The sequence below is a fragment of the Girardinichthys multiradiatus genome, chromosome 4 (assembly GCF_021462225.1).
Source record: "Girardinichthys multiradiatus isolate DD_20200921_A chromosome 4, DD_fGirMul_XY1, whole genome shotgun sequence".
NCBI lineage: Eukaryota > Metazoa > Chordata > Actinopteri > Cyprinodontiformes > Goodeidae > Girardinichthys > Girardinichthys multiradiatus.
In genome coordinates, this window is record NC_061797.1 from 49,606,158 (window position 1) to 49,631,682 (window position 25,525).

Consider the following 25,525-nt stretch of genomic DNA (forward strand, 5'->3'; position numbering starts at 1 on the left):
TCTTCAGGAAATATTCTGTCAAGTTCTACTGATTTCAGGAATGTGAGAACATCTCTGTGTTCCTACCTGTGTTTTGTGCATTTAAACCAGTTGAGGATGTCAGTGCAGCGGGTGTAGTAGACCTGATCGAACGGATGGGCATAGGATTCCTGCACGGTGACCGCGTAGCTGCAGAAGAAGAACAATCATGTTAGAGGTTCCAGGAACACACACAGAATGTAGATTCCTGTTTTGAGCCTTTAACAGGAAATACAGTACTAATCTTTGGAGCTAATATCCATTTGCAAACTTCCTATCGATCAAAGCAACTGCACTGCCCCCCATCAGAAATAGCTCCAGTTTTTTTCCCCAGCAGTCCAAGCTCACTGCAATCGCTCTGAATTTACGGCCTCCACGTGTCCCCCGCTGTAAACCTTTTCCCTTTTGAATCTGACTTTTGGCAGAGCTCCTCAGCCCGGATTTGTTGCGGGGAGTCCATTAGAACGCTGCAGCAGTTCTGACCAGCTTTAAATCATTTGGAGTGTTGGAGGAGAACTGACCTCTCCCAGTGGCTGCACACGTTAGGGTCATCAGGGTTGAGAGTCCAAACCGTGGAGATGAATCCGAGACACAGCAGAGTGAAGGGGGGAGAAATACTGACCCCCATCGTCCTCCTCCCTCCGTCCTGGAGGAATAAAGACAAAAAGGAAAGAAGAAGTTAGTTTCACCCCCTGGATGCAGAACGGTTGATACAGATCATATAGAAATACAATAACAATAAAATAAATTTCATTTGTGAAAAAATTGTAACTCCTCTGGGGAAAAAACTGAGGAAACCAAGTTAACTCTATCAAGGTTTTATAAAGAAAAAGCTGGAGCATAGAGGTAGAGAACAGGCTTGTTAACATTAAACTGACAATGAACCTGAAATTATTGTGCAAAAGAAAAGAGCACTGCAACCTGTAAACACTTAATGTCATGAAACACATCATTGACTCCTAAATGCCAGTGTCACATTCATGGTAACCACAGATCTCCCCTTCCCATCCCTTCCACCCCCCAGGGATCGCCTTTCTTTGAGTACCTAAAAACATCCTATTTGGAAGCTGCCAGAGTTCTGAGACTCAAAGTAAAATGGTACCACAGAACCAGAAAGAAGCTCACCTGGCTGAGTCTAAACCAAGTCTAATCAATTAACCTTAATCAGTTAAAGTACATGTAAATCAATCAATCAATCATTATAGAACACTTTACATGAGCTCGGAAGGATGAAGAGGTGCCAGACCATTTAAACATTTAAAAAGAGTTCAATCTTAAAAACAAACCTTTTTTCTGCTTTTTCTGCTGAGACAATTTTCTGGTCTGGGAAAAAATGATCAAACTATTATATTTTGTTCTCTCCAAAACATTTCAAAGTAACGATATGGACAGAAACTCGAAATTATGACACAAATCCATACTGATACTGGATGGATGGATGGATAGCAACATTAAAATGAAATATTGTTTATTTCTTTATTATTGCCTCTTTAAATAATTTCTTACTTAGTTAAGTAATTATTTGGTTAACCTCCATATAAATGGTCCCTGTTTAATGAACTGATTTTCCAGGTAAAAGTTTTGGGGTTTTGCTGTTTTCCTCCTGGCTTTCATTGCTTTTCTGAGTCGTAAATGTTTTATAGCTTAACTAGAAATTATATAAAAATATTTTTGCAGTATTGACAGCAACTTAGAATTTAAACTTTACTTTCAACAATTTATAAACGTGGAGCAGAATAAACTGTTGAATGATGTGAAATATTCAGCTGCAAATCTGGAAAAAGATGGAAAGATCAACCAGCATGTAGGAACAGACGTTTCTTCAACAACACATTCATGCACCAGGCACAAATGGTGCAGAAGGAGATCTGAATGGATTAGAGGAGTGAGGAAGTGCAGAAACCCTGACATCTGCTTGTACTTTATGGAGAAGAACAAACAGAGCACAATGCTCCTCTTTCTGTTCAGCAGCAGCTCATTGAGCAGTCTCTCCATAGTTTACAGAAACACCTGTTTCCACGGTGTTTCACAGCAGCAGCAGGGACATTTCTCTTCTTACTGCTGCTTTCCTGAAACCGGTGAATCTAAACAGGGATATTTCCCTGATGCTTGGTGTATCAGCACCTTCACACGGAACCTTTATGCAACCTTTATTCAATCAGGATAAAGTCCTAAAAACCTCTCTGAAAAGGGAGTCCAGGCCAAGAAGAGGCGGCAACATGTGGAACACAATTATTGTTACACAATTAAAAGGAAACAAACTATATGAAACAGCTACATGTTATGGAATCGGCCTTGAAAACTATTAGTTTGGATTCAAAGAAAATACATTTTGTTAGTTTCCAGGTCCTCTGTAACAAGTTCCAAGTGATTATAGATGCACATATCAAACAAAGCTTGGACTGAATCATTTTTCTTTGGGTTAGCCTGAATTCTGTGTTAGGACTAGAGCAACGGACGAATCCAGAATGCAGACTAGCAGGCAGCATGACGGTGGGTGAAAAATATATATTTAATTAACAAAAAACTCACTCACTAGGAGGCAGGAACCAAAACAAAAAACGGACAGGCAAAAACTGACATGGGCAGGCTGGCAAGACAGGCTTGGCGTGAACAGCAGGGCATGAGCATGATCCAGAAAACAAGACTTGAGCATGATTGGAAAATGTTTCCGCAAGGAATAAACAGAACGGAGGTGTATATATGGAGTGTGAACCAGGTGAAGCAGGGAGACAGATTAACTAGGTGCAGGTGAACCGAATAAACTTAATTGACAGGAGAGAACAAAGGTGACTGGAGCAAAACAGGAATTCAAGAATACAAACTAATAGGAACATAACTAGAAAAACATGAAACGAAAGCATAACCAGATCCAAAAACCATACTTGAAAAAACATGAACAAAAACATGTCCAGAAAAATAAACAGAAACATGATTCAAAACTTTAACTGTGAAATAAGACCAAGAAAACCCAAAAACACCCACAAATCATAACATTCTGAGGAGCCTGAGAGGACAAGTGTCTCCACAGCGAGCGCTTCTCCTGCTACCAGGCGATGATGAATAACCCCCTGAGTGACAGAAACCGGCGCTGTCCTGCAGACGGTGACATTTTCAAGTTTACTGGTGAACATCCCATCATTAGGCATAATCTGTACGATGCCAGGAGGCAAACAAGGACCCTTTTTGTTTTTCCATCAGCCATCTGCTGAAGACAGGTGAGACGCAGGTGAGGCAGCCAATCAGCTGCTGCATGATGAAACAAAGTCGAGTTATGATCCAGCTTCCCTCAACTGCTGCGTGACATGGTAATAATAACCCAAACTCCTTACTTAATGATACAAAGACATCATCTGAAATCTAGGAAGGGAAAAATTAAAAGAGTTTTTTATTTCAAATTTGATGCCAGCAGCAAGTTTTTAAAAAGTTGGGACAGGGACATGTTTACCACTGCATTGCATCAGCTGTTTAGGTGAAGCTTTGGGAGCTGAGCAGAACCACTGCTGTCCTTCAAGCAGTAAAAAGGTTTCCTCATGTCTGCTTAATGCCCTGTCTCAAAAAACCAGCAAATACTTGGGCGGCGGCATTCATGTCTTCTTTTACTACATTTTGCAAACAAAATGCCTGAAAATTCAGAGGAAATTCTTGCAGGAATGAAGAAAATTTAGTTTGAGAGAGTCAATCATGGTCCAGACCTGTTTAGATGCATAAAAGTCAAAATCTCACGACCAACAAGCAGATTTTACATAAATAAGGAACCTTAACGTCCTGACATGATGTGGAAAGTTCTGACTGAATGCACCAAAATGGAACGGGACAAATGACCACAGTCTGCTCCGAATCACAAAAGAGACTCCTGCAGAACTTCGATGGTGGGACCAGATTTCAGAGGAGCAGAGCACATGATGAATCAGCTGAAGGCAAGATGTTTTTTATCTCAAGGAAACCTTCAGAAACATTTGAGGCTGATTCTGATTCTTGCTGAATAAATCTTTGGTTTTTATAGATTTGGCAAATGTCAGAACTTGCAGATAATTTAGTTTTATTCTGCAGTGTCTTCATCACCCAAGGACACTAAAACTGCACAGATGTCCTTCCTGTAATTAATTCAGTTGGAGCTCCCACAGGTAGAAGCTTCCACCTTTAGATGGAAGAGAGATTATTTGGGACGATTAAACACTCAGTCAGCAGCAACTTGTGTTTTTACCTGAGCTCGGCCATTTTTTATCTCTGTAGCAAGCAGCAACAGGAAGTTTAGAGGAGCAGCTACGTTCAACAGATCCTCATCCATCACAGCTTCACCACAGATCAGCTGCTGGACATTTAGAGTTGAACAGCCTTCAGTAATGAGCCTTGATCTGTTAATCTGTGGATTCAGATTTTCCTTCTGTCAGGCCGCTGCCTCGTACGCTGTAGCTTCCTCTCACCTTTTCATGTTGCCAGAAACGTTTTACTGGAAGCAGTGTGAGCTTTTAGGAGAACTATCTGGACCTTCTGTCACTTACAGCTTCCTCCTTGTGGATCGATCTCAATCATCCCTAATGAAAAGTGTGTTTTAACTTCCCGGATGTTTCCTGGTGCGGTTCCTCGGCTCCTGCTGCTTTAGCGCAGCAATCAGGGCACAGACTACCCTGAACCTCAGTACAAAGTCCTCTAAAGTTCATGTTTTTGATAACTCTGTGTTGTATCTGTGTTGATCATATTCTAATGAGGAAATCAAATCATTCAGCCTCTGAGGTAGAAGGTTTAAAATCTCATCAGAAAGATGTTTTAACGTCTGAATGTGTCACAGCATTCATCTTCCAATGTACAGTTAACTGGAGCCGAGGGTCTCAAATAAATCCCAATACTTACATCAGCCATGAGTGCAGGTAGCAAACTGCTCTCTCTCTCTGCATGTTTTACAGTATAACTGCTGTTAAACACCAGGATTCATTCCATCCATCCAAGATGTCCTGCTTTCAGCCATGTCTGATGACCATACAGTGATGGTTGAACAGTTGATGGAGCGTCACCTTTCAACTCATGACCCCAACCCTGCATCCATCTATCCTTCTCTTGCTCCATCCTCCCATCACTCAGGAGCTCCTTGATCCAGCGGATTATTTTTTACCTCCGTCTTCTTCCCTCCCTGTTGGATGGAGTAAGGGGGAGTCAGGTTTAGCCTAAACCGGCTCAGTTATGGTTGAGGTGCAAACACACCCTCCATTTCTGCTACCTGTATGACCCCTTCTCTTTTCCAATGGTTATAATCAGAGGGAGGTATCCCAATCATTGTGGTTTTTAGTATATCAATGACCATCAGTGGGACCCTTTGTGAGGTTCCTTGAGACGACATTGTTGTAAATAAGCGCCGTTTAACTAAATAATCTGAACTGAAACTATCTGTGTAGTTATGCTGCTATAGGCTTAGGCTGCTGGAGGACAAAATGACCACTTTCACCCTCTTTGCTACATTCTCACACTACTCTCCAATTCTGCATTTAACTTTATGTTCTTTCTTTTCTCTTCCTAGAAGCTACACCTGGCCTGACTCTGTGTCTACCTGTGACACCTTTCTGGAGAGGGGCATCGTCCAAGCTTCTGCTGGCAACAACTTAATGCTCACCTTCTACCGATGATCCACATAGCCCTGTCTTTTAGTGTTTAACCCTTTCTCTCTCCTAGACATAACTACTGACTGAGCTTTTACTGTAACTAACTCTATGTTCTCTCTTTCAGACTCTAACCTTGAAAACTGGCTCAGAGTTTATCTGTTCTTTCTTTCTAGATGAAACGACTAAAGGAGCTACATCCATTAACATTTACTTTTCCTTCCCATAGAAAGTACTCCTGGATCAGTGCTTCTTTGTTCTCTTTGTGTCTCTGCTCTGTTCTCTCAAACCCCCAGTCGGTCGTGGCAGATGGCTGCTCACACTGAGCCTGGTTCTGGTTCTGCTGGAGGTTTCTTCCTGTTAAAAGGGAGTTTTTCCTCTCCACTGTCGCTACATGCATGCTCAGTATGAGGGATTGCTGCAAAGTCAACACCAGTGACTGTCCACTGTCTCTACATGCTCATCCAGGAGGAGTGAATGCTGCAAGTCACTGACTGGATGCAATCTGCTGGGTTTCCTTAGATAGAAAAACTTTTTATCCAATTTGAATAAATAACAGAATCTGACTGAACTGTTCAATGGTTAGGATTAATAGGAATGTATGAACCTGACTTTATGAAGTGCCTTGAGACATTTGTTGTGAATTGGCGCTATATAAATAAACTGAATTGAATTGAGGAAGCATTCCAACGTTCTCCAGGTGAGAATTGTGACGTCAGACTTACAGAAAGTCCTGACAGACCCACAGTTCAGCAGAACCTGGAGCACTTGTTAAAGGAACAGTTAAACGTCTCGGTGCTAGTTTCACTGTTTCATGATGGATAGTTAGTGTCGGTGCGACCCATTTAAAATCTGAAGTGACTATTGCTCTTTTAGATGGTACCAGCTGTAAAACTACCCATCATGAATGCCTCATTGGTCTCATTTCACTGTTTTCTGTATCTTTCTGATTAGCTGATTGAAGCTGAATAAATGTTTTATTACATTTAAACTCCACTCTGAAGCAGCGAGGCGTCTGCAGGCAGTACTGAGGAGTAGCCAGACGTGACGTTATGTTTTGACACAAAGCCCAAACCTTAGGTTCTGATCGGGGCTAAAAGTTAAAGGCTGAATGTTCAATGAGTTCAAAGATGATAATGCCCAAACACAGCAATACAGTTGTGAAAAATTACCAGCTTTATCACGCATTTCTTTATATTTTCCTCCACAGCCGCCAGACTTTCTGATCATCTTCTATAGCTGTTTGCTGCACTTCCTTCAGAACAACCTGAAGCTGCTGCTGCATTAAAGCCAAAGCTTCCCTGCATTGGTCTAATTTAATATCTTCTTCTATTTATTACAGTAAATGGAGAAATAAAATCTCAGTGAGATTTCTTCTGTTTGAGCCTGAATCTTACCTCACAGTTCTGCCTCATGCTGCTCTTCATAAGCAGCAACTCACAGTGACAGGAAATCAATAAAAACATAATTATTGTTAGTCAAACAGGATTTGTGCGGCCCTGCTGGATGTCTGAGCACTGAGCTCCATTAGAGGTCCAGTTAGAGGCTGCATTTACTAGATTTATAATAACATTATTTATTAGTTTCTTCTTCAAATGAGCAGAAATCATATTTTATTCAGACTTTGCACCTCCTAAATCCCCCCCCCCCCTTCAGAAATAGACAAAGTCATTTTGTTGTGGTAATTTGATAGTAGAAGCTCAGCAGTTAGATGTTTCACCAGCTTTCCACAGATCTCCTTTGAACAGAAGCTCTCTGAGTCCTTTCAGTTTCCTGCTTGGCAACTCAAAGCTTCAGCCTCTAAAGATGTTCTGCAGGCCTGAGGTCTGGAGAGCAGCTAGGACAATCATAACTTCTTCTTTAGGCATCTCTTTCTTGCCTTAGTGGTACATGTGGGTCATAGTCATGCTAGGAGATCCATGATCCATCCATTAATGAAGGGGTCCCCAAACTTTCCAGCCTGTAACCCAGTGCCAGAGACTGGCGAACCCATAATAATACATATACTTTTTACACTCTATATTTGTTTATAAAATATAGTCAAATAATTATACTTATTTTCAACTGAATGTATTTTTCTTTTTAAATGAGATTTGATTATTTAATTTCATTAATTATTTAATTGTTTAATGGGACATTTCATGGTTCATTTATTTATTTCATGGGACATTTACATTTATTTCTTTCATATTTCTTCATTACATTTTGTCCCTTTTGGCCCTCCATACACCTCAGCGGTGAAATGACGGTTTTCTGAAAATCATCTGGTGACCCCAACACTTGGTGTGTCACAACCCCCCGTCCTGTCCTTTAACCCCTAGAAGCAGCTCCTCCATGCTTGACCGTGGGGATGATGTTCTTCAGGTCACTCTGTATTTCCAGTAATGTGAAGTTGATGCCGAAGACCTTGAAGTTGGTCTCATCTGACTGCAGAACCTTCTCATTATTCAGATGTTCACTGGAACCTTAATCCTTTACAGCGATGCTGGTCCCAACAGCCCTCAGATCATCAACAAAGACCCTCCCCTGCAGTTGTTGGGTGATTCCTCACCTTTCTCATTAACATGCTCATCGTAAACCACTGATGGTCCAGCTGCTACTATGCACTGCCAGTCAGCTGGCTGAAAGAAGACTACTGCACATTTCCCTCACTCAGTAAACACAGACAGCACCCCCACTAATTGACCAGAAGCTTGTTTTTATCACCAGACACAACAGTTAGATTTACCTGAGAAATACTTTATCAGAAATTTATGCTGTTTATTTACAGATTCGGTTTAGTCTTTGTTTCCATATCACATAAATAAATATGTATCATAGATAACATTATTATAACTGTCATAATCAATATATTATTTTGTCTTTCTGACCCATGCCTAGTTGCAGGAGACTCAAACGTTTATTTCTCTCTTAGTAAAACCCGTAAATGTCCGAAATAGGATAATTTTCCTGTTTCAGGTTTGCAGACATCTTGGTATATGAAGGAGATGGTTCAGTTATATCTGTGCCGTTCAGATCAGAAACCTTCTCACAATGAGCTGCTTCAAAATGATTTCTCCAGCAGGTGCAGAAGGAAACTTGACCTCAACGTTTAGGCCAAGTCAGAGTGCTTACAGGTGTAAAAACGGTGAAAGGAAGAAATCAGCAGCCTGTAGCTTTAGGTTTCATTTACTCAACTGAAAACAGTTTGAATTCCCTTAGATTTCATCAATGGAAATTAATCAAAGCCTCCCACAGGCTGTAAGGAAGCCGAGCAGAGGTCATCACTTCCAGCAGCTTAACAACTCACATATCAGCTTGTCCCTCAGCGAGCTTCAGAACATCAGAGCGAACTGAAACGTGTCCAAATGGAGACTCTGCTGCAGACCTTTAATATGTGACTTTATTGACCTGAAAGCTCCCCTGCGAGCAACACTCAGCTCTGCTGTGATGAAGAGCGACTGGATGCTGACAAAGACCAGTCAATCTCATCGATGCCCAGCAGGCGCTCTTCTGAGAGTCTGCAGCACAGCGGGGCTCACGTCACTGTGTCCCAGTCAAAGTAAAGCTGAGAACGCTGCAGTGTGCCCAGCACAGGTTCTACTCTCACACTTATTTATTTCAGGATATATTAATAATACAAAAAATGCTTCTCTAGACGAAACAAAAAGCTGAGATTTTTTAGATAAAATTTTCTGAATATTTACTTAAATATAGAATATGGTCAACAATAAATTTTACATTTTTATCCCAAATTGGAGGCTGCAGCTACATGAATTAATCCATCCATCCATCACAACAAACAGCAGAGAATCAAACAGACCTAAATAAAATGACAGAGACCCGAATATATGATGATGGGAACCAGAACATCCAACATGGCTTCCGGCGCTGGTCAGTGGATCTGGAAAATTTCATCACAAATTAAAGGCTTCTCCTTCCACCAAAGAATATTTGGACTAGAGAGTTAAAAACAGAGTAAAAGACACATAGTTTCTACACCAGAAGGAAGAGCATTACCTGTGATCAGTCTACAGGTCACTGAAATATTGTAAATTATTACTTTTTAACAGCACGAACAGAAAGTATCGACCCAGCTTCCAGTTTCTCTTTATGAACTGGAATTATTTATTGAAGTAATTTCTCTTTATTTATTTTTATTAAGGAACAATCTGTTTTGACCCAAACTGTTTATACATCACACGTTACCCATCTTTGTTGTTTTCCTGGGTTTGTGGTCAGGGATCTACAATGCCAAACACCATGCATGCTTAACTAGGAGTTTTCTGGAAGTTTTGCATGTCATTTATTCATTTTGTGTCAGTTTCAAGGTGGAGCAGAGGCTTCTGTTAAAGTCTACTGCTTGTTATTAAGAGAAGAGCAGACGTCATCTGATGGCTGTCAGGAAATACAATAAGTTTACAGAAAGAGACAAGTCCAACCGCCACACAGGCATCCTTCAGCTTGTCCAGGCAGAGGCCGACAGCGTCAGAATATGCACAGGTTAAGCTTCACCCTGTAGGCTCATGTCAGTCTGTCCTCCTGCAAATAGATTTTATACTGAGAGCAGAAACATGCAAAGAAGACAGGAGAAAGAGCTGAGAATCTGTCCTGGCTGCTTCTGTTCAGACACGCTGATGAAATAACAACTCAACCTCCTGCTAGAAAAGTCTAACTCACTTTCTGACTTATCTGCATGGAGAGAATCATCTGAAAGAGATGGAACGTCAGAAATGTTGTCTTACATATAACAGGATGGATGCACGTCTACAGCAAAACGCACCCTGATATCTATAAATACTCTTAAATTAATCCCTCTTTACGACAGAAGCATCATGTCACAGAGTTAAACCTCCAACCTTTAGTTTCAGTACATTTAATCAGTGGAGACTAAAAATTCCATCTTATGAAAATTTTGTTTTTAACAGGCTCACCGACGCCACAAAGTATTTGCACCCAAAACAGTTTGTGTAAACTAAATCTGCAAGTTAGCTCCTGTCTTCCTGGTAAAACATGACGTAACACAAAGTCCCATGTCTATTAGCTGCTCCTCAAAATGGGAAACACAAGAAAACGAGTGATGAGTGTTGCTCAGAAATGCTCACAAGAAACAGTTGCTTGCCTAAACTGTTCAATGTCTACAATCAGAGCAATAAACGAAAGCTTTGAGGTTAATCTTCTTAGGATGGCAACGGAGGTAAAAACGTCTCCAAAGTTCTCTGTTGTAGATCTAGAGCGAAAAGTGGCATCTTGAAGTCAACAAGTCCCCATAACAATTAGATGCAAACAGTTGGTCAAACTCTTCTGGCACATTGATTTGAACTCTGAACTTTGGTCCGATGAAACTACGGTGGAGGATCTATGAGGCTCTGGGCCAGTTTCTCTTCTAAACGTTCTTGAAACCTTGTTGGAGTCCATGAACTCTTTCAAATATCAGGACATCTTAAATATAAATCTAATGGACTCTATCAGAAAACTAAAAATACAAAGTCATTGGGTCAGTGAGCAGGATAATGATCCTAAATATAAAAGCTCATCAACACAAAATGGAATAGCAGACATTATATCAACCTTCCTCTAAATCCTGTAGAGAAGAGAGATCATCAGACAGGTTCCTGGACTCTGGGGTGAGTTTAGGAGCCTTTAAGGGCCCGTTGATGCACAGGAGGCTTTTGGCTTTGCAGGTGATGAAGATGGTTCTTTATTTCCAGGAAAGGCCCAGTCTGCATATTTGTTTTTATGGGACATCATTTTGTTTCGAACACAGAAGTAAGAGAATAGCACCAAACAGGGAACTCTGGCAGACAGAAGGACTCTGTGGGCAAGAAGCTAAATGTTTGAGGATGAAGAGGATAACTTATGTTTAGATCTTTAACATTTCTGATGATGCTTGTATGTGCTGACCTCAACAGCTCTTCCTATGCTGCACCTCTAAGAGCTCCTCACAGTTTGGCAGCGCACCAAACTGTGAAATCACCCTAAACCTCCAATTCACTCGTCATCCCAGCTGATCAATTGCCACCTATGGACGAAGGGGAGCTGAGGATGGAAGGATGCTATTGATGCTCATGAAGCCGGTTCAATAAATGGATTCCTTTAGTCCCCTCTATCTTTAAGACACGCTGCCTTTATTGATCAGGGCTTCTTGCATTTCACTGCAAATGGTTTTCAAATATTAGGTCTTATTAAACTTGCTAAGCAGGCCACACAACAGCCAAGAAATCTCCACAGGCCACATAAACTCCAAAATGAGAACTTTCTCCAAGCTGCTGCTGAATCTGTAATGAGCTGAGAGGCTTTAAAGAAATGTGTGGTCATCTTCTGCATCAGCAAACGAGAGGAGCAGTAATCCATAATCATGTTATACCAACAGATGGAGGAGAACATTTCAAATAACAAAGTTAACAAATGAAACATCATAACCATGATTTACCAGACTGATGGAGCAGATTCAATACCAAACAGCACCAAACGAACAACCAGGGACTGATTCTGGTGTGTTTCTACGAGAGGAACAACCAATTTACTGCATCTGGGTCCTGGATTCTGCAGCTGATACAGCTGCTGGCTTATTTTACTCTTCCAGAGTTCAAAATCTAGAGAGAAGTTAATTTAAATCAATCAGGAAGACTGATGGCCTCCTGCACTCTGACCATGCTCTACATCAGCACCTCGAACCGGGTCACAACCTGGCAGAACTCTTTCAGAGCTCATCTGAAAGTGGCTACATTCTGCAGAATCACATCATGATACCACAAAGTGTTTTCTTTTCGCACAACTTTGCCACAGTCTGCAGAATTCCTGATCTACCATGTGTTGAAAATATGAAAATTTTTAAAAACATGATTTTATTTATGAAGGAAAAAAACTATCCAACCAAGCTGGTTGTTTGTGAGAAAGTAATTATCCCATGTTGAACATGTCAGAGATGTATTTTGTCATGAAGATCTCTGAAAACAACCAGGACCTCCACCAAAGGAACCTGTTGGAAAGTTTGTTAAATCCACCATCACTAACGTCAATAATCTCACAGAACTTCCTGACCTTTGAGGCTTGCAGCTGCAGAAAACCTAATTCAAGTCATGAAACACAGCAGTAGATGCTTCATGTGTGAACGGGTTAACCTTAGGAGGGCTACGCCGATGTGGGACAGGAATGCCATGGAAATCCAGTGTGATGTGTCCATTCTGGACAACCCCCACGTCTCACAGCTGCAGTTGGAAAATCAGATTTTTTCAGTGATGTAGAGAATGTGAAAAAAGTGGAGTTTCCACCTGCCTGCTGAATAAAAATCTCCATCTCCAGACAACACCAAAGTCTTCTCTGGGATGAAGCGGCCTCAGGAAAGGCTTAGAGTCATCCGACCTAATGTACAGCGAAGAAAACAAAGCCTCCTCTCCTGGAATCAGGGACAATGCATCAAAAGCTTTTTAGTAGGAACACGGTGCAAAAAGACAGTGCTGAGAAAGCACTTCTTCCTTGCAGGACAGTGAGCCACTGAAAAGCATCCATCATCCATGTAAACATGTTACGCAACAGCAGAACTAATCTCACAAATGATTGCAACACAGAATTACTGGATACTGCTTAGAAGAACATTCAGGAAATTTTGCCAGAGCAGCTGTTTGAATGTTCTCCGTTAGCTGTAAGAAAACATTCAGAACAAACCAACAGCTGCTGGAAAACTAACCGATCATTCATGGTCTACTTGGAAAACAGCTGCAAGGACCTCCGAGTATCCTGTTTAATCTAGGTTTTAAAGGATGGAATCATGATACAATAAAACTCTATGTTTTTTTATGCAACTTCAAGCTCCACCATGAGTCATCTGTTCTCTGAAGGCCCCATTCAGCTCAGTCTAAAGAATGATCCACTGTGCTGCACTCTTTGGCTGAACTGGACTCCAGACTGTGTGTTTCTGACGGAGCAAAGGGATGAATCATTGCTGAGGGTCTGTGCGTCTTCATTTAACCTGGATGGTCATAATCTGCAGCATGATGTTTATCTGCAACCATGTTCTTCTAAATCTTTGCCCTAAAAAAAGATCAAAACAATTTCTGAAAATCACAAACGATTTTTTTTCTTAACCGTGTCCTGTCCGGCAGGACAGTGGAGCATTACAACTAACACTTTCAAGCTCAGCTTGATATTCATAAAGAGAAACTTTATCAGAAACCGCTTTGCGATTATTTCAATTGTTACGGACACGGAGACAGAAATGGAAAGGAAAGAAAAGAAGCACAAAAGAGAGAAAGGGAGGCAAAAAGGAAAAGGGGAGAGAAGGAGAATAGAGTGGAGGAAAGAAAGAAGGATGGAGAGAATACAAGATAACACCCTGCTTGCTTCTACACCTGCAGAAATGTTCGTATTACCAACCTTTTTACCACAAGGTGAACGGTACTTATGAATGCAAGATGTATTTAGTGGTAAATGCGGCTCAATATAGAACATTTGTGTATCTGTTAACACCTGAATCTAAACACCTGACTTCTGCTTCCTCCTCTCTGCCTGCTCAGACGCTTTTCTCCTAAGCTCCCAGCTTGCTTGAATTCTTTTACTCCTAACGTTTTATCCCTTAGCCAAAATTACAGAAATATTAGACTAAAACTACTTCTTACCAGCGACTCCCAGGGATTATTATTATTATTTCTTTTTTTCTAAAGGATTTTGATGTTTTTATAATCGAACTCAAAAGCAGGACAAGTTGACGCCAGCTAATCAGCACAAAATGCCTCACTTCACCACAGAGGACTTCGACAAACGTTTACAGAAATTAGCTGTTTTGGAAACGAAAATCCATGGACTAGAAGTGAATGTGGAGGTGAATATGAGGTACAGCGATGATTCAACTCTGCCTGTGATCCCAAACAGTGACAGCCAGCTCAACAACTCAGCCGTCAATCAGAACACTGAGAATAAACCTACCAGCAGACCCCCCTGGCATGTTTTAGTGGCATGCCCAGAAAATCAAGGTGGACGACTCACTGGAAGATCTCAGCAATTAAATAAATTAGAATGGCCAGAATTACAGAGAAATGCCCCCGTTTCCCCTGGGAAAAGGAGACTTCGACAGCGAGCTGCTGTCACAACAACTGATAGGAGTGAGACAGCTGGAAATGATGGAGTTCTCCTCCAGAACAGATTTGCTCCACTACAGAATGAAAACCAGGAAAATGATCCATCTTCTGAGAACAATAAAAGGTTTGAGAACAACCTTCATTCTAAACAGTTTTCTCCTAAGCTGCCAGAGAAAAAGCGCCCCACCGGACCAAGAACCCTAATAGTGGTCAACACAGCTGTGGATGGGATAAAAAACTTCTGCAACAAGAAAAACACAGAAGTTCTGATTGGTACCAGTAACGTGGTGTCTGATATCTCAGAGAATATTCTTACAATCACAGAAAAGCGTTCGTCTCTAGAAAACCTTATTATACAATGTGGAGCCATGGATGACGAGGCTAAGAAAAAATCTGAAGGACTGAAGGAGGATTTCACTCGTCTTCTGAATATTGTTGGAGGTCTCAATATCAAGGTGTTTCTCAGCGGACCCTTTGCACCGATTTTCTGTGGAGATAAACATTTTTCGAGACTTCTGATGATTAATAAATGGTTGAAAAAAACGTGCTACAACACCTGTGAACTTCATCCACAACTTTAATATTTTTTGGGAAAAAAGACAACTCTTCAAGCAAGATGGTTTCTGTTTGAACAACCCAGGAGCCAGAAATCCACAGGAGAAATGGACCCCCCCGTTATACCCCCATCACCCCAGACCCCGACCCAGACCGCACAGAACTCTCCCATCTCCCCACTGAGCCTGCTTTTTGCTTTGCTGGATTCTGATAACATGAAAGAAGCTCTTAAAATCGGGACCCAAATGGTTCTGACATCTTCTCCATTCAACACCCCCCGTGGCCGAGGCCCTGCTACTAAACCAACATCTTCCAAATGCTGCAGACCTCCACCACCTCCTAATCTATCTCCTCCTAATCAGGACCTTCAAATCACTTCTCTGTGATACAGTCTGGGTCCCAGTGGTAACTTTATCAGAAAAAATCAATTTTAATCAATGACTTCATTACTGACCACGATCTTGATGTTATGTTTTTAACAGAAACATGGTTACATGAATTTAATGAAGCTCCGATTCTGATAGAGGCGACGCCTCCAAACTACAATTTTCTTTGTGAGAGCAGACAGCAAAGAAAAGGTGGAGGGGGGGGGGGCACTTTGTTTAAAGATTTATTAGAGGGTAAAAAAGTATTTCTGGGCAAATTTGACTCTTTTGAATATTTGGCTCTCCAGGTAAAGAGCCCGGTCAGAACCATATTCTTGAATATTTACAGGCCTCCTAAGTCCAAAACAAACTTTATCAGTGATTTTAATGAACTTTTATCTGTGATATGTGTTGATTATGACTGTTTAATTATTGTGGGAGACTTCAACATTCACATGGACAATCCTGAAGACAGAAGTACAATAGATCTATGTGACACTCTTAGAAATGTTGGTTTGACTCAACATGTTAAACAGCAAACGCACAAACAGGGACATATTTTAGACTTGATCATCACTAAGGGTCTAAACATTTCCAAGGTGTCTGTAACTGATGTTGCTCTATCTGACCACTTTTCTGTTATTTTTGAAAGCATCATCTGCAATGACTCAATTAGCCAAAGAGACTTGATAAGAAAACACATCTTTAAGGATGGTGCTGCTGAAACCTTTAACCAGATTTACTCTTCTACCTCCACTTTGCCCTGTAACACTGTAGATGAGCTGGTAGATAACTTTCATTCTAAAATCTCGGACATCATTGATTAAGTTGCTCCAATTAAAGTGAAAGTCGTTTCTGGGAAGAAAATGTCTCCATGGAGAAGTGCTCCACCAGTCAGAAGTGAAAGAAAGGAGTGTTGAAAAGCTGAACGCAGGTGGAGAAAAACTGGAATCCAGGTTCACTATATTATCTATAAAGAGAGACTATACAGATATAACCTACAACTGAAAAATGCAAGAGAATCTTTCTTTTCTGAGATCATCAGCAAAAACATTAACAATGCTCATGTATTATTTGCCACGGTCGACAGGTTAACAAACCCTCCTGTAACTGTAGTATCTGAACTCCACTCTACCAGGACCTGCAATGAATTTGTTAAATTATTCACTGAAAAACCCAAAAGATCAGAGAGGCAGTCAGAACATCCACATCAACTCCAGGACCAAAGTTGTCTCCAACTAGAACTAATTGACAAAATTTCCCAATTTCACCAAAAAAACTACATAAACTTAGAAGAAACAGCAACTAAGCTCTTCTTCCTGGTGTCTCGATCTTTTACCCACAGCTTTCCTTCAGAAAGCTTTGCCTATAATAACATCTGATTTAACACAAATAATAAACACGTCCCTTTTGTCAGGTGTTTTCCTCCAGGCCCTGAAAACAGCAATTATCAAACTTTTATTGAAAAAGAGCAACTTGGACAAGCTGCTACTACAGAACTACAGGCCTATATCAAACCTCCTCTTCATCAGTAAGATTATTGAAAAAGCTGCGTTTCAGCAGTTAAACAACTTCCTGACAACGACCAACCGCTTCGATGTCTTCCAGTCAGACTTCCTGCTCACCACAGTACAGAGACTGCTCTTGTCAATGTGTTCAATGACATCCGTATAAATGCAGACTGTGGAAGAACCACAGTGCTGGTATTATTGGACCTTAGTGCAGAATTCGACACTGTTGATCACTCCATTTTATTAGAGCGCCTGGAAAACTGGGTCGGCCTTTCTGGTACAGCACTCAACTGGTTTAAATCCTACTTGAAGAACAGGGACTTTTTTGTGTCAGTAGGTAACTTTACATCAGAGACCACAAAAATCATATGTGGCGTTCCCCAAGGGTCCATCTTAGGGCCCTTCCTATTCAATATCTACATGCTCCCCCTAACTCCGATTATAATAAACAACAACGTAAGTTATCATAACTATGCAGACGACACACAGCTATACGATGTCACCAGGTGACCATGAACTCATTCAAGCGCTGGGTAAATGCTTAGAAGAAATCAATGCTTGGATTGGCCAAATTTTTCTTCAGCTGAATCAAAACAAAACTTAAGTAATAATCTTTGGACCAAAGGAAGAGCGTTTAAAAGTTAGCACACAGCTTCAGTTAATACAGCTAGAAACCACCAGTCAGGCTGGAAACCTGGGTGTAGTGATGGACTCAGACCTGAACCTTCAGAGGAACATAAAGACAGTAACAAGGTCGGCCTTCTATCACCTAAAGAACATCTCCAGGATTAAAGGACTAATGTCTCAGCAGGACCTTGAAAAACTAATTCATGCGTTCATCTTTAGTAGAATTGATTACTGAAACAGTGTCTTCACAGGTCTGCCTAAAAAGTGGATCAGACAGCTGCAGTTGATCCAGAACGCTGCTGCCCACGTCCTCACTAGAACTAAGAAAGTGGAGCACATCGGCCCGGTTCTAAAGTCCCTACACTGGCTCCTTGTAGCTCAGAGAATAGAGTTTAAAATACTTCTGTTAGTCTATAAATCAATGAATGGCTTAGCACCAAAATACATTACAGACTTGTTGTCAGTGGATCAGCCACCCAGACCTCTCAGGTCATCTTGCTCAAATCTACTCTGCAGAACCAGAACCAGAACCAAACATGGAGAAGCAGCTTTTAGTTCTTATGCTCCACTAATCTGGAATAAACTCACAGAAAACTGTAAAAGCACCAAAACCCTAAGTTGCTTTAAATCAAGATTAAAAACGTATTTGTTTAGAGTGGCCTTTGACTGGGCCATCTAAACATTATTAGGTGTTTTCAGTCCAATTTTCCTTTCATTTTTTTATCCATCATTCCATTCTCTTTATTTTTTTAATTACCTCTGTTGTTTGATTTTCTGTGTCATTGTAATGTTTTTTCTTGTGTGCAGCGCCTTGATGCCTTGTTGCTGAAAAGCGCTATATAAATAAACTTAACTTAACTGTGGGTCTGAGTGTGAGCACGCTTGTGTATACAAGGTTTCTCCATAAAAATATGCAATAGTGAGTGTGAGGAGCCACAGACCTGTCCCCTCTGGACCCGGGACAGATACAGAGGAGATCCAAGCCACAGAGATCCATAGGCCCCCCAGAGCACAAGAACCCCAGGAGAACCACCACCGGGACTACCGTAACCCCCCCAGAGAGGAGGAGGGGAGAATCCCAGGGGAACCACCCAACAGCCACAGTGCAGAAACCTCAGGGAGATGCAGCAACAAGCCCACAGGCCCCACTGGCAGCCGTCTACGCCCGAGCAGATCCAGCCGAGACCCAAGGCAATCCAAACGATCCTGAGAGGGCCAAAGAGCCAGCCCCTGCACCAGACAAGACCCAAATCTGAACCCCAGCCCAGATCCCGACCAGAAGGCCCGCTCCCTCTCCTGGCCTCCGACCCGAGATGGCAAACAGCAAACGAGGGTGGCAAAAGACCCCAAGCCTACCTCCACCTGCTCAAATGTGGTGTTGATGCATGTTGTTGTAGTGTGCATTTAAAAAGAAAAATGGGTGGGGAAGAATGTCTGCTACGCCCCATCCACCCCACCCAGAACCCTAAATGTCTACATGCAACTTTACACTTAGAGGTGAGCGAAGGCACCAGAGGTTAGGGTAATTAAATACCCTCCCTCTTAGTGCCATTGAGTGCACTCACACCCAAGGCCCTACATATGAATGTCATGAAAATGTTATAAATGAGCGTCTAAGTTGCACAATAAAATTGGGGCACAGGCTACAATGGGACCGGAAAGATGGAAATCCCTTGCGGCACCCCAATGACGCACCTGCACCCCAAGGCCCTACTTGAGTGGTAGTGTGATGGAGTGGGTGGAGGGAGGTGTCCGGGGATGGGGAGGGAAGGACTGGGGGATAAAATGCTCTCCCAGGGAGCCAGCTCCCAGCTGACCCCAATAGGAACCCCCGTTCGCCGAGTTCCAACAAGGAACAAAGACATAGGCACATCCATCGGGCGAAAGGCTAGGGACAGGCACCAGGCCCTGAGAACTGAACGAAAACCAGGAACAACACCCTCAGCCCCCCCCATAACCATCCTAACCCTCAAACCCCAATTTCCAGCCCCGACACTCAGTCCCCCACCCGAAGGAGCCACCGCCCCCCAACAAAAAGGAGCCAGTCGGAAGCATGCGCAGCATCGACCAGAGTGCGGTCCCACCACAGAAAAAAGAGCAGACCAGCCGGCCCAGCGCAACCAGAATACGGCACACAAAGGAGTGCACATGACCAACATGCCTAACCACCCTTGAACCACGGGGCAGAGCCAACAGAACGCTCAGTCCCCAATGCCCGACACCAGACCCCAGCCACAACCAGGCAAGCAGGGTAACAAAACATGTCCCACACCAACGCCGAGGCCGCCAACAAGAAACACGGACCCAAAATGGCAGGCCCACCCAAATGCAAGCTCTGGACCAGCATAGGCACATTCAGGCCCCACAGACAATCAAGCCGAGACCGCCCGGGGCAGCTGTCAAGCAGACCCCACGATGCCCCACCCCGCCCACCACCGTGCCCAAGGAAAAGACACCAGCCTAACAAGCAGAAGGGCGGCAAAGAAATGCCACAGCACACACAGCAAAAAGGCTGCACTCCCCTTGAGATGCAGAACCACCAATATCCAGGCCAGCCAAGCAAAAACGTCAGAGCCAAGCCAAGCTTCGGTTCCCCCCCCGAGCCAACGCCACAGCAACACCACACATCCTTCCATACATCGGTAGGGGCACTGTGGAGACCACCTACCCCAAGCACACACCACCCACCAGGAACCACCCAGCAGACAAGCAAACCCCATCTCATCATAAGGCCAAGAGGCCTGATGCAACCACCAAGCCCAGCGACGCCTGTCCTGCCGTACAAAACACAGAGGCCAGAGCCACCATGCACAGGACCACAATAGCATGCCAAACAGCGGAGGACAGTATGCAGTAATGAGCACCCAAAGCGGAAGCCATGCGCAAAGCCCACACCATGCAAATGCACCCCCACCAGCCCTCCAAAAACAAAGCCCCCTGCAAAAGTGCACCCACGTGAGAAGAAGACCCATAGCCTCCAAGTCCAAGAACATACCCGATCCCCATGCCCCTGCCTGAAGTAGCCCTGCGAGAAAACCCACACCGAAGCCCACAAAAGGCAGAGAGCCCACAGAGCCAAAACCAAAGCCCACCAAGAAGCCGAGACCAGTCCACCCCGAGATCAGCCCCGACCCAGGTTGACTCCGTCCCGCCCCCTCCCACAGATCCTCCGCCCCGCCAGCAGAGTGCACTCCTTGAAGGAGAGAGCACCTGCAATGAGATGTATTGTGTGTATTATCTATTTCTAATGATGGCAAAGATTTACAGAAAAGGCTGGATATTAGAGAAAAAGCTAATTCTGATTGATCGTTATTTGTTTCATCAGCCTTATTTCATTTATTAACATGAAAATCCCAAAACGGTTTATCACCACTTCGTCATGTTCCTAATCCTTAAAACAGACAATCCATTGAAACCAGGTCTGTTTTCCTTTTCTGTTACATCTATATGACAACGTTTTAATTACAATCTCTGTGCACATGACACTAGCAGAAACGTGAAAACGGTGTAAATCCCCGCCACGCCACATGTAGGCGGTATGTGGAGAAAATGAGCTCTTTGGAGAATTGCCATTAGATTTTAAAGAGTCAGGAGCACAAACAGCACTCTGCAACCCGCCATTGTTATTGATATCTTCTTCTTCTGTGGGTTTTAAACTGGTCGGTATCTGTTATGCTGCACTTAATTTGTACTCATTGCAATCATACTGTGCATGTGCCATGGCTTCCCCATACAGGAAGATTTCAATGTTCCCGTCGACATGACAACGGAGACCGGGACATTTTCAAAACGTCACTCTGGATATCGTGCTGATTTCAGAGAAAACATGAAACGTTGTCATTTATATGAACCGTAGAAACTTTCTGTTTTCACCAAAAACACACTGTGGTGTAAACAGGGCCTCAGATGCATGCCTGCTCCAATACACCTGAATCAGATGAATGACTCATTACCTGGCCTCTGCAGAGCTGAATGACTGAATGCTGATGAGGGAAGTTAGCCATTTGATTCAGGTGTTTTGCAGAAGGGATGCATCTAAAAAGCTGCAGGACAGTAGCTCTGCAGGACTGACTTGGACACACTCTACCTTAAAAGATGTTCCCTTATGGATATGATGCCAATAAGAGTTGTCGTCCTATTTTTAGGTTCCCTGCGAAATTCTCCAATGGTGGCCAGGTCAAGACTGCAGCAGTACTCTCATCTTTCTTAGGCACACCTTTGGAATGTTTTTGGATTGTGGTTGAACATTGTCTTAATGAAAAAAAACCTGGATGGTCCTGAGAGAGATGTGGTCCTGAAGGTTGCAGAATCTCTGCTAGACTTGTCTGCATTAATGCCACCATTAGAGAAGATAAAATGAGGTTTGCTACTGATAAAGCCCCATACCATGATACGATCTCTGACAAAGGTTACGGATCTATTTGACCACAGTCTATTTTCTTACTGTGTGATCAAAAGACACACATGAGAAATACAAATACCACCACGCCTCCTCACCACCAGACTTTCATTTTTTACAAAACGTCATAAATCTGATCCAGATTCACGACAGGGTTACATGATTTTGGTATATTCTGGTAAAATGAACCACTTTGATAATGTGTTTCAAGGTAAATCAATTAGCAAAATATGTAACATGTGAAAATGAATTTGGCATGTGGTAACACGTGAAACACATGAGGGAAACCGTTAATTTAATTCACATTTGAAAAGGTTAATGTGTCGTAACCTGTGAAATTTGTGAAAATGTTATCTGAGAGTAACATGTGAAACATGTAAAATGTTTTTGTGTATTTAATTTGTGGAATTTGCAAATTTAATCATTTTATAATATGTGAAATGAAGAAATGATCTAGTGTAGTAACATGTGAAACACACATGGGAATCCTTTTATCTATTTCACATGTGAAAAAGTTAGCTTGTAGTAAAGTAAAATTTAAAAAAATGTTATTTTAAAGTAAAATGTGAAACCGTTCAGTAAACCTTCTATGTAATCCAGATTTATAAATGTTATGTATTTAATTAGCAAAACTCTTGGAAATTCTATAGTAGTGTGGCAAAAACACATGAGAAAACATTTCATATATTTCACATGTGGAAATTTAATTATTTTCCAACATGAGAAACGCATAGAAATTATATCGACACATTTTAACACATTTTGCTGTAGTTATTTTTCCTCTGCTGTTAGTTGCCAACACACCTGTGACGTTTTTCTCGCCTTATTTTTATTTTTATGTTGTGACATCATTATTGCATTAAATTACAATAAACGTCCAACTACTTTAGTGAATTCTAATGTTAATGTTTTATTTTGTCTACTATTTTTTTTACTTGCATTCCAGTCCCTTCAGGAAATTCTTTATAATTCAAGACAGCTTCATGTGTCTTCCAGTGTTTGCAGAAAATGGAGAACATGTTGATTGTTTGTGCATTCAGCCTTCAGACAGTGGAAATATTTTTCTGGTCCCTTCGGCAGTCCAGACGTAATTATAATTGGAAAACCATCATGAATAAAAAGTCTTTTTGCTCTCTTCCTGTGTGAGGAAAAGTTTTTGTAATATTTTTCTTTTACATTATAAATTCATGGACCATCTCAATGACATTTAATATCCTCCATCTGGTCACACCTTCGTTCATTATCACCCAGATGCATTTGTTCTTTTTATTTCTGCATTTTGCTGTTTTCTACACTTAAATAAGGTCTTTCTGTGCTGCGTAGCAGATTTCATACCTAATCCAAACTTCAGGACTTGAATTAATGGTCTTATGACACAATGTGCCGTGATTACCACCTGTGTCCATGCGGTTCTCTATAAGATTGAAATGAAAAAGCGGCAGACTTTTGTAGCTTTCAGTAGCTTGTTTTATTAAATGTCAGGCGTTAGAACTCAGCAGGAGTGCTGCACAGAAATTAAGAAGACAAAGTGCAGCCTGCAGGAGGGAACCTGTTTGAAATGCTGCATTATGAGGGAGGGTTCAAGGAGTTTCACAAGTTCATGCAATTAGTGGAATTGTTAGAGAAGCACAGCAAAAGTTTTTTCTGATCATTTACTCTGGTCTTTATGAAGTTTCTGCACAGGAAACACACTCGACCTAAAAGCTGAATTCCTGCCAACACATAACTAGTAATTCCCCTTCCTGCCACCATTATATCCACTCTGATTAGAGCAACAATCCCTTCATTAATTGACCTGCTTTTGCAGATGACCAACTGAGCGTGCACAATATGATGCACTGTAAAAACATCCGGTCTCTTGCAGTGTTGCAGTGTTAATTAATATACAAACTAGTACACACCCTGCGCATGAAAGCAGGATCGATGCAGAGTCCTGCATAATGAGAACAAGCCGTATAATGACTGCTGCCTCTGAACGAACTGTCTGCTCTGCATAAATGAGGCCCGACTCAAACACAATCATTTTTCTGGAACTTTGGTGAACTCCACTTCCTGAGAGGGCAGAGGACACTGAGGTGTACAGACCGAAGCTCAAGCAGACTGGATCCGAACCTACATATCCACACAACAAAGCGGCTTTTCTGAACTAAACACTGTCACGGCACACAAAGCTGATTCCAACTGATGAAATCCAAGTCAACACAAGTTCTGCTGCCTTTTTTATTCAAATCTGAACACACACCCCAGAGACACAGCAAAGTGGAGCGGCGCAGACGGAGGTGGAGGTGTCAGCCAGAACTAACATCTGATGCAAGTTCCCCTCACCGTGATGTCAGCCATGTGATTCATGAGTGAAACCTGTCAGAGCGAGCGAGGCGCTGCGAGGCCTCTGAAGCTCAGTCAGTCTTGCTCTGACCCCCACCAGCCACCCCCCCACTCCTCCACGCACCTTCTCCATCGACCAGGAGCCAAATTCTGCTGCTGATTAAGCAGAAGGCCTCGAAGCCTCAGTCAGGGAGGAATCAGATCAGAGATTTAGTCTAGATTTACGCAGAACGCTTTAAAACTGTGACAGAAAAATCTGATTTTACGTTTCTGATTTGATTACGTTTACATTTAAACATACTTAGGGTCCAACACATGCTGTTGTTTTTTATGCTAACAGAACCAACTGGGTCCCCACAGATATGAGGTTAAGCTCATCTGTTGGTTGAAGGGACAGAGAGGACAGAGCTGCTTCTGTTCACCATGGAGGCCATGTTAAAGGAGGACAGTGGAGGTGGTCCAGTTGGCTCTGGACATTCTCAACTGTGGTTTAGATGATGTGTTGGAAAACGTTACAGAAGACTTAAAACCAGGTTGAGACATGAAAAACAGGACTGGATTTGTGCAAAGCTTCACTCTGAATTTGAAAATGTGACATAGCCTATTATTCAATCCTGGTAATCCTGGTTCTGACTGTGTCCAGTTTTCTGGATAAAAATGGATAAATACAGAGCTCGTGAGTATCAACACGAGTCTGGAAGTTTGTTTTGGCTAAATCACTGAATGTAGCTGGCCAGCTGAAGAAGGCAGGAGAGCAAAGAGTCTCTGGAGATACAAGGCCAAAATCAAGTGTGTGTCTCTGCATAGAATATCTGGGTCCTGGTTGATCTGCTGGGGGGTGTGGTGGTATCAAAACCTTTGGAGTGGGACCTGCACTCATTGGTGTGAACCTACACTGACTTCACATCATGAACTACAAGTCCATCATCTCCACACCAAGGAGACGGCACTCAAAGTAAGTTATGTTAACCCACGGATCCTGCTGCAACATCTGATCCAGGTTCTCAAGGTGCTGCTGAATAAAACAACACGCTAAGCTGTAGAAGCAAAGCAGGAAGAATGTGACCTGCCCCTG

At 42.3% G+C, this 25,525-nt stretch overlaps 1 protein-coding gene across 3 annotated transcripts in view; it reads right to left on the reverse strand.

Moving 5' to 3' along the window:
- Window positions 1–25,525, reverse strand: part of LOC124866530 (multiple epidermal growth factor-like domains protein 11) — a 172,393-nt gene that overhangs the window by 133,786 nt on the left and 13,082 nt on the right. For all 3 annotated transcript variants that reach the window (XM_047362355.1, XM_047362357.1, XM_047362356.1), the window contains exons 2-3: window positions 540–664; window positions 67–168 (exon numbers count right to left, since the gene is read on the reverse strand). In XM_047362355.1, coding sequence (XP_047218311.1) covers window positions 67–168; window positions 540–646 — 209 coding nt within the window. In that variant the 5' untranslated portion in view covers window positions 647–664. The remainder of the gene's footprint in view (window positions 1–66; window positions 169–539; window positions 665–25,525) is intronic.